Source organism: Heterodontus francisci, chromosome 9, assembly GCF_036365525.1.
Source record: "Heterodontus francisci isolate sHetFra1 chromosome 9, sHetFra1.hap1, whole genome shotgun sequence".
NCBI classification, from domain to species: Eukaryota; Metazoa; Chordata; class Chondrichthyes; order Heterodontiformes; family Heterodontidae; genus Heterodontus; species Heterodontus francisci.
This window is the reverse complement of record NC_090379.1, coordinates 38,095,851-38,109,343: the sequence shown is the minus strand read 5'-3', so window position 1 is coordinate 38,109,343 and position 13,493 is coordinate 38,095,851. Positions and strand designations below refer to the sequence as shown.

Genomic DNA, 13,493 nt, shown 5'->3' with positions numbered 1-13,493 from the left:
AAAGTGGTGGATAGGATGCCGATCAAGTGGAATGCTTTGTCCTGGATGGTGTCAAGCTTCCTGAGTGTTGTTGGAACCACACCCATACAGGCAAGTGGAGAGTATTCCATCGCACTCCTGACCTGTGCCTTGTAGATGGTGGACAGGCTTTGGGGAGTCAGGAGGTGGGTTACTTGCCACAAAAAGGGTGGCAGAAGTTGTGAACACTCTCCCACAAAAAGCAGATGCTAACTCAATTAATATTAAATCTGAAAAATCGATAGATTTTTGCTGGACAAACATATAAAAGGATATGGAGCCAAGCTGGGTGAATGGAGTTAAGGTACAGATTAGCCGTGATCTCACTGAATGGCAGAAACAGTCTTGAGGGGCTGAATGGCCTTCTCCTGTTCAATGCTAGGGCAGAAGAGGCCAGGAAAAAGTGCCCTTTTATTTATTTGATAATGGTAAAAAAAAGCACATCAATTTTTAAAGTAATCAATTAATGAAATATCACATTCTCCAGATTGAAATACACATCTTAAATTTATTATCCAAAATGATGCTTACCCCAGCTGTATCTAATTAGTCTGACAGTAATTTTACTAATTAGAGTAGATGGGCTGGGATTGACAGTTATTCTTGCCAGCTTTTAAGCCTTTGACCTTTGGGAAATACAGTGCCAAAGAGGGACAACAGAACACATCGATGTAAGTGTGCCCCAGAGCTGCACCTTTAAAAACATTTTCAAAAGCCGGAACAGCCAATTGTCAAATACAAGTGCATCACCTCATAAATAATTTAAGTATTTACATTTCATGTAACTTACTTTACCTGAATGGCTGCCATGCATTATACAACACATTTAAATTCCCAGGGTACTAGACATGGATAAGCCGGGGGGTTGGGGGGGGGGGTGGGTGGGTTGGGGGGAAAGAGGTGGGGGCAATGGGGGGAAGTTGGTGCAGGGGAGAAAACCAGTTTGCTGAAACTAAAATAAAAGGAAAACATAAAATATTTAATAATTGAACATGCAAATCGATATCAAGCAATTAGATATTTTGATCATTTTTACATAAAAAAGATTATAAATTTTAAATGTGAAAAATGAAGATGGTTTAAAATAAATTGCTCAGATCAGAGTAATGGCTAAAATTACCTGCTTTTTTATTTAGTACCAGTTGAAACCGCTCAGAAGTAATGGGCTGGCGGCTCTCCAAATCCTTTCCAGTCTTGGCTCCATCTGAGGATTTGCTATCACTTATTCTTTCTGCTGTTTCTTCAGAGACTTCTTCAGGAGATGGTTCTTCAACCACAACCTCAGGTGTAATGAAAGCTTCTGAATAATTCTGAAGGATGGGAGGCTCAGCCGTGCTTTCATCTGTTCCATTGGTACCTTTGAGAATGTAAGATGCAGGATACTCAGTTGATCGACTTGACTGATGATCCGATTCTTGCTGGTTGTCCATTTTTAAGGCTTTTTCATCAGATTCTCTCCCCATGCTGTCAGCTTTCATAGGGGAGTCTTGTTCTCTTTGGACACTCTCTTCAGATGCTAATGAAGCGTCATATGGATCAATGATAAGTTCACTGTCAAGCTCAGCTTCACGTTCCTCCCTCAGCATGCTGTACTGGACCGAAGAAACAGAAGAAGGTGGAGTTCCACCAACCTGTCTGAATGTCATATAGCTGCAACCTTCAGCTTCTTCCATAGACAGTGACTCATCCGGCACTACCTCTATCTCAGAATCTCCAGATTCTGCACTGCTGGCCTCAAGGTCTAATGTTGTGGCTGGTAGCTTTGGCAAATACTGCTCAGATCCATCTAGTTTTGTTAAGGCAGCACTTGGGGACCCCTCCTCTTCTGTGGCATTTAAAGAAAAACACTGAGTTTGCTCTGAAGTCTTGTCGGCAGCGGGGGGTTCGTCCTCCAGAAAATGGTAAGCAGCTTCAATCTGTGAATCAGATTCTTCTGCAATCATAAATGCAGACAGAAAATATGCTCAGTGAGCACCCAAAGTTACTTTTTTTTTTGCTTCTGCAATACTCATCATGTAATACATCATTTATGATCAACACCACATCTGTTAAGTTCTGTCACTTTTAAAGTTCAGTTGTATATTGAAGAAAGAGCTAGACTGGAGATACATCCTGGTAAAACAGATGCTTCTTTCAAAATGTATTTTTGTATCTCACAGCCATCAAAATGGTGGGCAAGCATTCTGCAACCACATCTTGCCAAAACTGTCAGCAATGGCATTTCCATCCATTTTTCTCTACCCATTTTAGGGAGGTAATGCAGTATTCATCCAACACTTTCCCGCTTGCAGCAGGGAATTCAACCATTGGTCATGCCACATTAGGCATTCCCTAATAATCCTACTCCTCAATTCTAGCTCTTTGCAACACAATATTTAGTGACTAATTGAGTATACAGTCTTGGATGCTTTTTCCAGTACTGTCCCAACAGACGTTACATTCATGACAGACTCTGCTCACTGGCATAGAAGAGCAATTAAATGCAGACGCTCTGTATTAATTTTAACAACAGAAGCTCTACTGTCACCATTAGGGATCAAAGCAGGAAATTATAGATAGCTTTCTAACTGCAAGGTACAGTATTCCACAGGACCAAAGATTGATTGCCACACTATAATTATTAGAAATACCCCGATTTGAACTTTAAGAGCCATTTAAAAAACTGTAAGCTGCACTTAAAGAACCCTCCATTGTTTATGAACCATAAAATGGAAACAGAATTTGGAACTACTAAGCATTCTAATTGCTGTATTGCAGTGGGATGTGGATCTTAAATACATGAGCTGATGTCATGCCCACAAAAGAATACAAGTATTTAATAGAATGACATCAGGTATTGCATATTTATTTTTAAAAATTCAATTTTTTCACATCTATTCAGCTATTTTAATGACAAAAATTAGAGGGGCCACACACATTGCAAAAATGGTGTATTTCCCCTGTCCTCCTATTTTATCAAACAAGAAATGAGAAATGCACAGTAACAAACTTTCAATGGGACTGAAAAACACCAATGCTCATCTATTTACAGACACACAGGGAATACTGGTATTTTAAAAGCAAAAATCAATGACTATAAAACATGAATCATCAGTTGCAATGAAGGCAAAAGTATTAAGAAAATTGACTTACATTTTCCTATCCATTACATTTATTAAAGAAAACTTTACTAAAATTACTTTTGATAATGCTGGGAACAATATGCACTAGCAATAAGATCTGTCAAAAAGACTGGATTAATTTTAGCACTAAGTGAATAATGCTTTTTACCCATCAAAGCAAGATGCAATGCCCATTCAGTTTTTTTGGCCAAAATAATAGAATATACATCATGTACACCACAGTACTATCAATTAAAATTTAGGATCAGTACATTATGCACACATGTGCGAAGACTGAGAAAGCAAGGGCAGCAGTCATGCTGTGATAAAAACAAAAAGTACTGATAATACTCAGCAGGTCTGGCAGCATCTGTGCAGAGAGAAGCAGAGCTAATGTTTCAGGTCTGTGACCTTTCATCAGAACTGGCAAAGGTTAGAAAAGAATTAGGTTTTAAGCAAGTGAAGGGGAGGGGGTGACCAAGAGAACAAAGGGGAAGGTGTTTGATAGGGTAGAGGGCAGGAGAGATTAAATAACGAAGTTGTCCTGGGAGAAAGGCAAAGAGTGTGTTAATATTTATGGTGGGAGGCAAAGCATTAGTCCAGAGAGAGTTAACAGCAGAATAATGAGCATCTCTGACTACATGAAAACAGGCACATGATTAAAAAATAAAATATAAAAAAAAGGCCTGTCATGCTCTCAAGTTATTGAAATCAATGTTTCGTCCGTAAGGCTGTACAGTGCCTAATCAAAATATCAGTTGCTGCTCCTGGAGCTTGCGTTGATGTGCACTGGAACACTGGCCGAAGACAGAAATGTTGGCATGAGAGCAGTGGGGGGTGGCGGGGGGGGGGATGTTGAAATGGCAAGCAACCAGAAGCCCAGGGTTTTGCTTTCGGACTGAGTAGAGGTGCTCTGCAAAGCAGTTACCCAATCTGCGTTTGGTCTCCCCAATGTAGAGGAGACCGCACTGTGAGCAGTGAATACAGTATACTAAATTGAAAGAAGTACAAGTAAATCACAGTTTCACCTGAAAGGAGTGTTTGGGGCCTTGGATAGTGAGGAGCGAGGAGGTAAAAGCGCAGGCATTACACCTCCTGTGACTGCATGGGAAGGTGCCGTAGGAAGGGGACAAGGTGTCGGGGGTAATGGAAGAGTGCACCAGGGTGTCGTGGGGGGAATAATCCCTATGGAATGCTGACAGGGGAGGAGAGGGGAAGATGTGTTTGGTGGTGTCATCAGGCTGGAGGTGGCAGAAATGGCAGAGGATGATCCTCTGGATGTGGAAGCTGGTGGAACCCTGGCATGGTTCTGGGAGGGAGAAGTAGGGGTGAGGGCAGATGTGATGGAAATGGGCCGGAAACAGCTGAATCGTGACAAGGGTTCCCCCTTATCCTCACATTCCACCCCACCAGCCTCCACATCCAAAGGATCATCCTCTGCCATTTCTGCCACCTCCAGTGTGATGTCACCATCAAACGCATCTTCCCTTCCCCTCCCCTGACAGCATTCTAAAGGGACCGTTCCCTCCACGACTGCCGGGTCCACTCCTCCATTACCTCTGACACCACGTCCCCTTCCCACGGCACCTTCCCATGCAATTGCAGGAGGTGTAATACCTGCCCTTTTACCTCCTCTCTCCTCACTATCCAAGGCCCCAAAAATTCCTTTCAGGTGAAGCAGCAATTTACTTGTACTTCTTTCAATTTAGTATACCCTATTTCGCTGCTCACAATGCAGTCTCCTCTACATTGGGAAGACCAAATGCAGACTGGGTGACCACTTTGCAGAACACCTCCGCTCAGTCCGAAAGCATGACCCCGAGCTTCTGGTTGCTAGCCATTTCAACACTCCCCCCTGCTCTCATGCCGACACTTCTGTCTTTGGCCTGCTCCAGTGTTCCAATGAACATCAGTGCAAGCTTGAGGAGCAGCATCTGATCTTTCGATCAGGCACTCTACAGCCTTGCAGACTGAACATTGATTTCAATAACTTCAGAGCATGACTGGCCTTTTTTCCATAATTTAATTTTTAACCATGTGCCTGTTTTTCATGTAGTCAGAGATGCTCATTATTCTGCTATTAACTCTCTCTGGACTAATGCTTTGTCCTTCACCACAAGCATTAACACACGCTTTGCCTTTGTCCTGGAAAAGCTTTGTTATTTAATCTCTCCTGCCCTCTGTCCCATCAAACACCTTCCCCTTTGTTCTCTTGGCCACCCCCTCCCCTTCACTTGCTTAAAACCTAATTCTTTTCTAACCTTTGCCAGTTCTGATGAAAGGTCACAGACCTGAAACATTAACTCTGCTTCGCTCTCCTCAGACGCTGCCAGACCTGCTGAGTATTACCAGCACTTTTTGTCTTTATTTCAGATTTCCAGCATCTGCAGTATTTTGCTTTTATTTTAGTCTTGCTGTGATGCTCTTCATGGTTGAATATTCAGCAAACAACCACCATCAATATTCACACATGAATAGTACAAGGGACCAGCATAATGAAACTGTAACCCGGGAAAGAATCAATACCTTGCAGAGACAAGAGAAGGGGAGAAGGAAGAGGGGAAACTGATCGAAAATAAAGGCTTGTAGGAGTCAGGAACATTGAAGAAGAAAAAAAGCAGTGAAACTAGTGGATTTTCCAGAAGAATCGTTACACAGTTCTTCATGGGCAACAAAATAAATGATGAAGCAAAGCTATTTTTCCATGAGGCACTCTTCCTTGTGCAACTAACATGAAAATATAAGTTTAGAGAGTTTCCAGAGAATGTGAACCAAGCATGCTGGAAAGATAGCTTCATTCTTAGTACCACAAAACTAAATAGCTTTATTTAGTTGGTTCCAATTGTGAAATTCCAACCAGTTTTGTAGTGTACTCTTCACTCAACACTGAAAAAAAATGGCACATCCGTACAGTATCTGACAAAGCATTTTACAGAAACCCAAAAATGATAAGGGTCTGCGACACAACTTCATGCAAGGAAAAGCTGGAAAATCTGAACACAATTCAGCCTGTCCAAGATGAAATCACTCCTATACTTGCATGCCTATCATCATTGGCCCCCAAATTAATGCTTTTACTTAAGGTGGGTACCTGTTCACAGACATTTTAACAGCTACTGTCTTTGCCGAGTATTGACCAGCAATTGTATTGCTGACTGCTGGTAATCTAAGAATGAAGTCAGTAACCAGCTGAGATTGGCAGAAATTAACTCACAAACTACTAGATCAAATTGAATCTGTTCAGAATTCTGCATAAAAATCGTGGTCGTGACTCAGTAATGCTTAAGTAATCTGAACGATTTTAACTTGTCACCTGGTAGGTTAAAATCACCTCCTCTAATTTCTAATACCTATGAGTCAGAAAGAAGAGAAGCAGAAGGAGATAAAAATAGAGAAAGGAAGACAGGCAATTTTTTCATTATTTAATTTTATTTTTTTTAAATAAAGCCTCAGTGAGGGAAACAGACAGGAAGACAGAATAAGAAAGGGAGGAGAGGAGGGTAACTGGTTGAGGTCTACAACATGTATTTTAAAAATGTATTCGCCTTGGCCAGCATGCACCAAACACTGTGTGCTCACATTGGCAAGCACAGAGATGCATAGTTTTTCCTTTAAATTTCACATTTTATTCGCATCCTTTCATAATTGGGCAGTCAGTAGTCATTTTTATGACGTTTCCTTTTCCCTCCTGCTGGTAAAACCACCCAGCCGTATAAACAGCAAATAAGGAACAGAAATACCACTGTAAGCTATATAAAAGAAGTCACAGGACAACAGAAATTTAAGACTTTTTCAATCAACCAGCCATAAAAAATGAAAAAAAAGTCAAATGTTCAAGTTAAATAGAATGTCAGCTCACACACGCACAAACAATTACTGTAGTTCAATGAATAAAAGACAATTTTGAAATGATATGTACACACACTGCCAACCTATTACAGTAAATCACATAACAATTGTTACCTGAGCTTGAGGGAGTAGGCGTTTGGGAGATTGGGCTGTCATCCTCAGGCTCTGATACAGTCACAGTTGGCACTACATCGGATCCTTGTTTTGGTTTACTCTCTTGTTCATGCTGAGACTTGCACCTGCTATTGGGATCTACTATGGTTTCTATCTCAGTGAGTACAACTTGGGCTGGTGATGCACATGTATCCATTATGTGAATACTGTGTTGGGTGTCTCCCATTTCCCATTTCTCTGAAATGTCTTCATCTGAAGGCTCTTCCACATATGGTGCTGTTGTCGGTTCCTCAGGACTCAGACAGGGGCTCATTTCTTCTATTAATTTTATTTCCTCAACTGACTTTTTAGGATTTTGTGGGGCGGCCTCTGTGTCAGCTGATGTGTTATCTACAAAAGACATCATCTTCTCTTCCCAGTATGCCTTGGATAACTTCTGAGCCTCTGATTCTCCAGAACGGCACATATCGATATAGTTTTGGTCTTCTGCCTTCTCTGACCCTATAGGGTCCACCAAAGTTTTGGACAAATCAATAGAATCCCCTGGTGCCATCTCTATTCCTGAATCTGCGCTGATCATACAGTGAGACTCAAAGCTTGGAACGTGTCTTGCTGCGCCAACCTCTGGACTATACTCTTCAAAACCTGTTGAGCTAACAAGTGATCCTTCTGTAACTTCTAAAAAGAAAATGAAAAACATGGAACAATGACAATTGTGAAATTAGCTCTTAATTCTGCATTTAATCCAACATTGAAATTTTGTCCAAATGGCTTATGTGAGGTTAGAAAGTAAACATGTGTACTGAGGGTTCATTGAAGACACTGTCTCTTAAAACAAAATTCACACAAGAAAATTGAAGGAGTGGCATCTATAATGAAGTATCAAGGCTGCAAGAAAAACTGTTGATGCAATAGTAAACTTCTTTAGAAAGAAGGATGATTTTGTCCTTACCTGCTTTCAAAGCAGGTCAGAGTATTTAAGCTAGAAACCCCTCTTCATAATAAATGAAATGTTGTTAGAACACTATCCTGCTCTATTGAAAGCAATATATTTAACTGACAAATACATACACGTAACCTGGGATAAGATGAAGAAGAAATGGCACACATGACAATAAATAGCACACAGTTACCAATGTCATCACAGAATGAGACCACCCCATCATTTTACAGCATAGTTAAGACAGTAAAAGGGCATTGTAGTGCAGAATATATTTAACTGATGGAGTACTCGGCTATTGTATGATGTATATTATAGACAAGACTTTTCATCATGTGAGCTTTATGATATCACAAATGTTTCACCAGGTAGCCACAGAAATTTCTGTATCTGAAATCTCACCATTTACATTTTTAAATGATTAGTCACAACACTAAGGAAAGAATGTTCTTCCAATTAAACTTCATATTCTCTTCCTCCATTTATTTTTCCTTTTGTTCTTTCATTTTTTTCTGATAGCTAATGTTTATTTCTTCATTTAATATCTATTATTTTTATGATCTCATCTTACAACAACTTCTTTTTCATGCTTCCTTCATTATATTTTCTTTTTTACCGATACCATCAATTCTTAAAGATGTGAAAGGAATTAAGATTTTTTTTCCTGCTCTGCCTATTTTTGTCAGTCTGTGTTCCGTTCCTCTCCCTTTCTCGTATATACTGGAATGGAGCCTGTCATCAAAAGCTTTCACTCCATCACTAGGATTAATAAGAGATGATTCATTATTACATAATAAAAGCAAAATATTGCAGATGCTGGAAATCTGCTGAAATAAAAACAAGAAACGCTGGAAATACTCAGCAGGTCTGGCAGCATCTGTGGAGAGGGAAGCAGAGCTAACGTTTCAGGTCAGTGACCCTTCTTCAGAACTCCTCTCCACAGATGCTGCCAGATCTGCTGAGTATTTCCAGCATTTCTTGCTTTTATTTCATTATTACATACTTCCATTTCTACTTACTGCCATATTCAAGTGGTAAAGCAGAGACCTACAAAGGAAACGTGGATGGTAATGACAAGTTGGGGCTGACAGGCGAACAAGCTGGGGCTGAGAGGAGAACAAGAAGAATGACTGCCGTAGTTTTGACAGAAAAGCTCTACCACCTTGGACACACAATTGAAACAGGTTATTTATGGTCCCACTTGCCATACAGAGTATTAGCAACAAAATACCAACTCAAAAATATACCACAACATACAATGAGCAGCAAGAGCCAAACAGTCTTTTGAAAAGGGCATGGACAAACACAGTTTTTTAAAAAAAGTTGAAGAAAAATCTTCTAAAAGTTAAGTTATAACTTAAGTACATTAATCTTTACTTGGAAAAAGAATGCCTTCCATTTTAACAAGGAATTACAAAGGATGAGGAAAGAGCTGTAGTCTGCCAGACAGTTGTCAAAAGGATTGTTATTTGGCTTACCCGTAAACGTTTAGTGATTATAAGCACAGAATATTTGATCAAATGGAAAAGTTAAACATTAATCTCTTGTATTTGTGATATGGATAAATGAATAAGATTAGGTGCTCTTTGTACAGAGTTCTGCGCAGTACAAGAAATATGTATGTTTATAAGACACTGGAACAGGTACTGTGGGAAGCTAACTTCCTCATTGTTTTGGCATATGTATCATGTAGGAACGGCGCAAGAAAAATTAAGTAAGGAAATTCGTATGGAAGCCATTTCTGCCACTTGTGAGCCTTTAAAATACTTCCCACAAGTCTCCACTAGATTCATCTCATCTGTCAGAGAACCAATGGCACAAGCAGCCTCTATTGCCCTGGCTTTGCATTGCTATTGTACACTACTTATTAAATTGCTGCCTGCAATAAAGACCCAGCTTCTGTGATGTTGCCACAAAGGACCGCTGTAAACACAAGAATCATACCCGTCAGCTGCCACACACCCTTGGAGATTGACCTTAGAACCAGTACATAGATATGATATTCCTCAAACATCCTTCTTCTCAAGCAAGTACCTATATGCTCTAGATACCATACCTCCTAGGCTTTTGGGAACCTTATAGGAACCTCTTAGGTTCCTCAAACTCTGTGAATCACCCAGAGCCACATCCTCACTATCACTCAATCCCTTGCCCAGGTAAACAAATCTGAGCAGGTCCATAGCTGTGAGGAAGCAAATGCTATGGGTGATCAGTTGGCAGGAGTTGCAGCAGAGGATAACAGGCCAGTGCCTGGATACTTTACTGAAACCATGCTTACTGAAAGTGTAGTGTGAAGAATTATAGTGCAAGCAAGAAGGTGCAGAGTATGCAATGTGGGCAAAGCAGAGAGTGTCTAGTATATTCCCTTGCCAATCCTGGTGAGAAATATATGTCGGAATATTACCAGCATGCCGTGAACAAATGTGTGCCCCAAGCCCGTATGAGGAATGGTGGGACTGCGGAGGAGATTTTAATGGCAGCGGCCAATTAAGAGGCCACCGGTATTGCCTTCCTTGCCTCTCTGACCCGTCAGCTCAATCAGAGGTGGTCGCTGCTGAGGCTGCAGGGAAGGGAGGACGCCTCCATGTTGACGTGCCCACGAAGGACCAGAGAGAATTTTTTAATGTGCCGGGGCCAGGGAGACAAGCCCCGGTGATTGGATAGGTAAACCCGCCAGCAGCGGAGCTGTGGGGGCAGTTACTGCTGCCTGGGGGACCCTCTGTGGGACATGGCGCCCCTGGGAAGCAAGGTCCCACCTCCCCCCACCAGTGAGTCCACCTCAATGTACCTGGATGTCTCCCCAAGTGGTGGGGTCTAATCTGACACCGGTAAAATGCTGGCTGTGGCATAAAATGGCCATTAATATGCCAATTAATTGGCCACTGCCTCTGGTCGGCGGGCAGCTGAGCTGCTGCTGTTCGCACCTTTGGAAGTATCTCAATGCCTGCCACCACCATTTTACCAGCCTTCCCACCTCCCAGCCCATCTCCAGAGGGCTGGTAAAATCCCGGCCATAGTGTGTACCTGCTACAAGATGTACTGCAGCAACTCACTACCACCAGAAAGTTCCCTCCAAGCTGCACACCATCCTGACTTGGAACTATATCGCCGTTCCTTAACTGTCGCTGGGTCAAAATCCTGGAACTCCCTTCCTAACAGTGCTGTTGGAAAATCATTGGAAAAAATTCTGAGGAACTGTATAAATCATAATTTTTTTCAATAATTTTCCCACCACCAAGGTCAGGCTGACTGGCCTGTATTTACTCGGTCTATTCCTTCCTCCCTTTTTCAACAATGGTACAATATTAGCAGTCATCCCATCTTCCGGAACCATGCCTGAAACCAGAGAAGACTGGAAAATGAGGGTCAAAGCCTCGGCTATTTCCTCCCTTGTTTCTCTTACAAAGAGTACATTTTATCCAGGCCTGACGCTTTACCTACTTTCAAAATTGCTAAACCGTGTAAATATTCCTCTCTTGCTATGTTTATCTTATCTAATATTTCATACTCCTCCTCCTCAATTACAATGACTGCATCATTCCCCTCTCTTGTGATGACAGATGCAAAGCATCCATTGAGAACCATGCCCATATCTTACGCCTCCACACAGGTTATCGTTTTGGTCGCTAACTAGCCATACTCTTTCCTTCAGTTATCTTTTTTGCTCTTTATGTATTTATAAAACATCTTCATGTTTTCCTTGATTTTGTCAATATTTTTTCATGCCCTCTCTTTACTTGCCTAGTTTCTTTTATAACTTCAATCTAGCACATTCTATACTTTATTTCTAGGTTTTCTGCAGTATTGAGCTCTTGGTATCTGATGTTAGATTCCCTTCTTTGCCTTATCCTACCCTACATGCTGTTTGAAAAATGGGGGGGGGGGGGGGGGTCTAGATTTGGCAGTCCCAACCTTTTCCGTAAATAAAAACAAAAAGTGCTGGAAATACTCAGCAGCATCTGTGGAGAGAGAAGCAAAGTTAACATTTCAGGTCAGTGACTTTTCATCAGAACTGGCAAAGGTTAGAAAAGAATTAGATTTTAAGCAAGTGAAGAGGTGGAGGGTGGGCAAGAGAACAAAGGGGAAGGTGTTTGATAGGACAGGAGAGTTTAAATAACAAAGCTGTCCTGGGACAAAGGCAAAGAGTGTGTTAATGCTTGTGGTGAAAGACAAAGAATTAATCCAGAGAGAGTGTTCATAGCAGAATAATGAGCAGCTCTGACTACATGAAAAGCAAGCACACGGTTAAAAAATAAAAGATAAAAAAAAGGCCAGTCATGCTCTGAAGTTATTGAACTCAATGTTCAGTCCACAAGGCTGTAGAGTGCCTAGCCAAAAGATCATGTGCTGCTCCTCGAGCTTGCATTGATGTTCACTGGAATACTGGCCAAAAACAGAAATGTTGGCATGAGAGCAGGGGGGAGTGTTGAAATGGCAAGCAACCAGAAGCTCGGGGTCATGCTTTTGGACTGAGTGGCGGTGTTCCACAAAGCAGTCACCCAATCTGCATTTGGTCTCTCCAATGTAGGAAACCGCATCGTGAGCAGCGAATACAGTATACTAAATTGAAAGAAGTACAAGTAAATCGCTGCTTCACCTGAAAGGAATTTTTGGGGCCTTGCATAGTGAGGAGAGAGGAGGTAAAAGGGCAGGTATCACACCACCGAAGGTGCCGAGGGAAGGGGACGTGGTGTCGGGGGTAATGGAGAATTGGACCAGGGTGTCACGGAGGGAACGATCCCTTCAGAATGCTGACAGGGGAGGGGAGGGGAGGGGAAGATGCATTTGGTGGTGGCATCACGCTGGGGGTAGCGGAAATGGCGGAGCATGATTCTCTGGATGTGGAGGCTGGTGAGGTGGAAAGTGAAGACAAGGGGAAACCTGTCGGGGTTCTGGGAGGGAGGGGAAGGGATGAGGACAGAAGTGAGGGAAATGGGCCAGATACGGTTGAGGGCCCTGTCAACCACAGTGGGGGGGAATCCTCGGTTGAGGAAAATGGAAAACATATCAGAGGCGCTGTTGTGGAACAGTGAGAACAGATTTGTTCTGAACCCTCTCTAATCGCTTCCTTGAATGCTTCCCACTGCTCTAACACGGATTTACCTTCAAGTAGCTGTTTCCAGTCCACTTTTGCCAAATCTCATCGCAGCTTAGTAAAGTTGGCCTTTCCCCAATTTGGAACTTTTACTCTTGGTCTATCTTTGACCTTTTCCGAAGCTACACTAAATCAAACTGAATTATGATAACTACCATCAAAATGCTCTCCCACTGATACCCCTTCCACCTGCCCAACTTCATTCCCCAAGTCCAGAACTGTTGTTTAGCTTCTACAGGCTGAAATTGTTTTAAGAATTCTGTGCCTTCTATACCTTTTTACAGTGATGTTATCCCAATTAATATTAGGGTAGTTGAAATCCCTTATAACTGCTCTATTGTTTCTGCACTTTTCAGCAATTTGCCTACACATTTAC

At 41.8% G+C, this 13,493-nt stretch overlaps 1 protein-coding gene across 4 annotated transcripts in view; it reads right to left on the bottom strand.

The window, feature by feature from the left end:
• rtn1a (reticulon 1a) overlaps positions 1-13,493 on the bottom strand; it is a 226,021-nt gene that overhangs the window by 115,143 nt on the left and 97,385 nt on the right. The window contains exons 3-4 of one of the 4 annotated variants that reach the window (XM_068038825.1): positions 7,083-7,760; positions 1,139-1,951 (exon numbers count right to left, since the gene is read on the bottom strand). The exons of 2 other annotated variants lie outside the window; for them this stretch is intronic. In XM_068038825.1, coding sequence (XP_067894926.1) covers positions 1,139-1,951; positions 7,083-7,760 — 1,491 coding nt within the window. The remainder of the gene's footprint in view (positions 1-1,138; positions 1,952-7,082; positions 7,761-13,493) is intronic. One more of the 4 variants, XM_068038827.1, reaches the window with a different exon arrangement.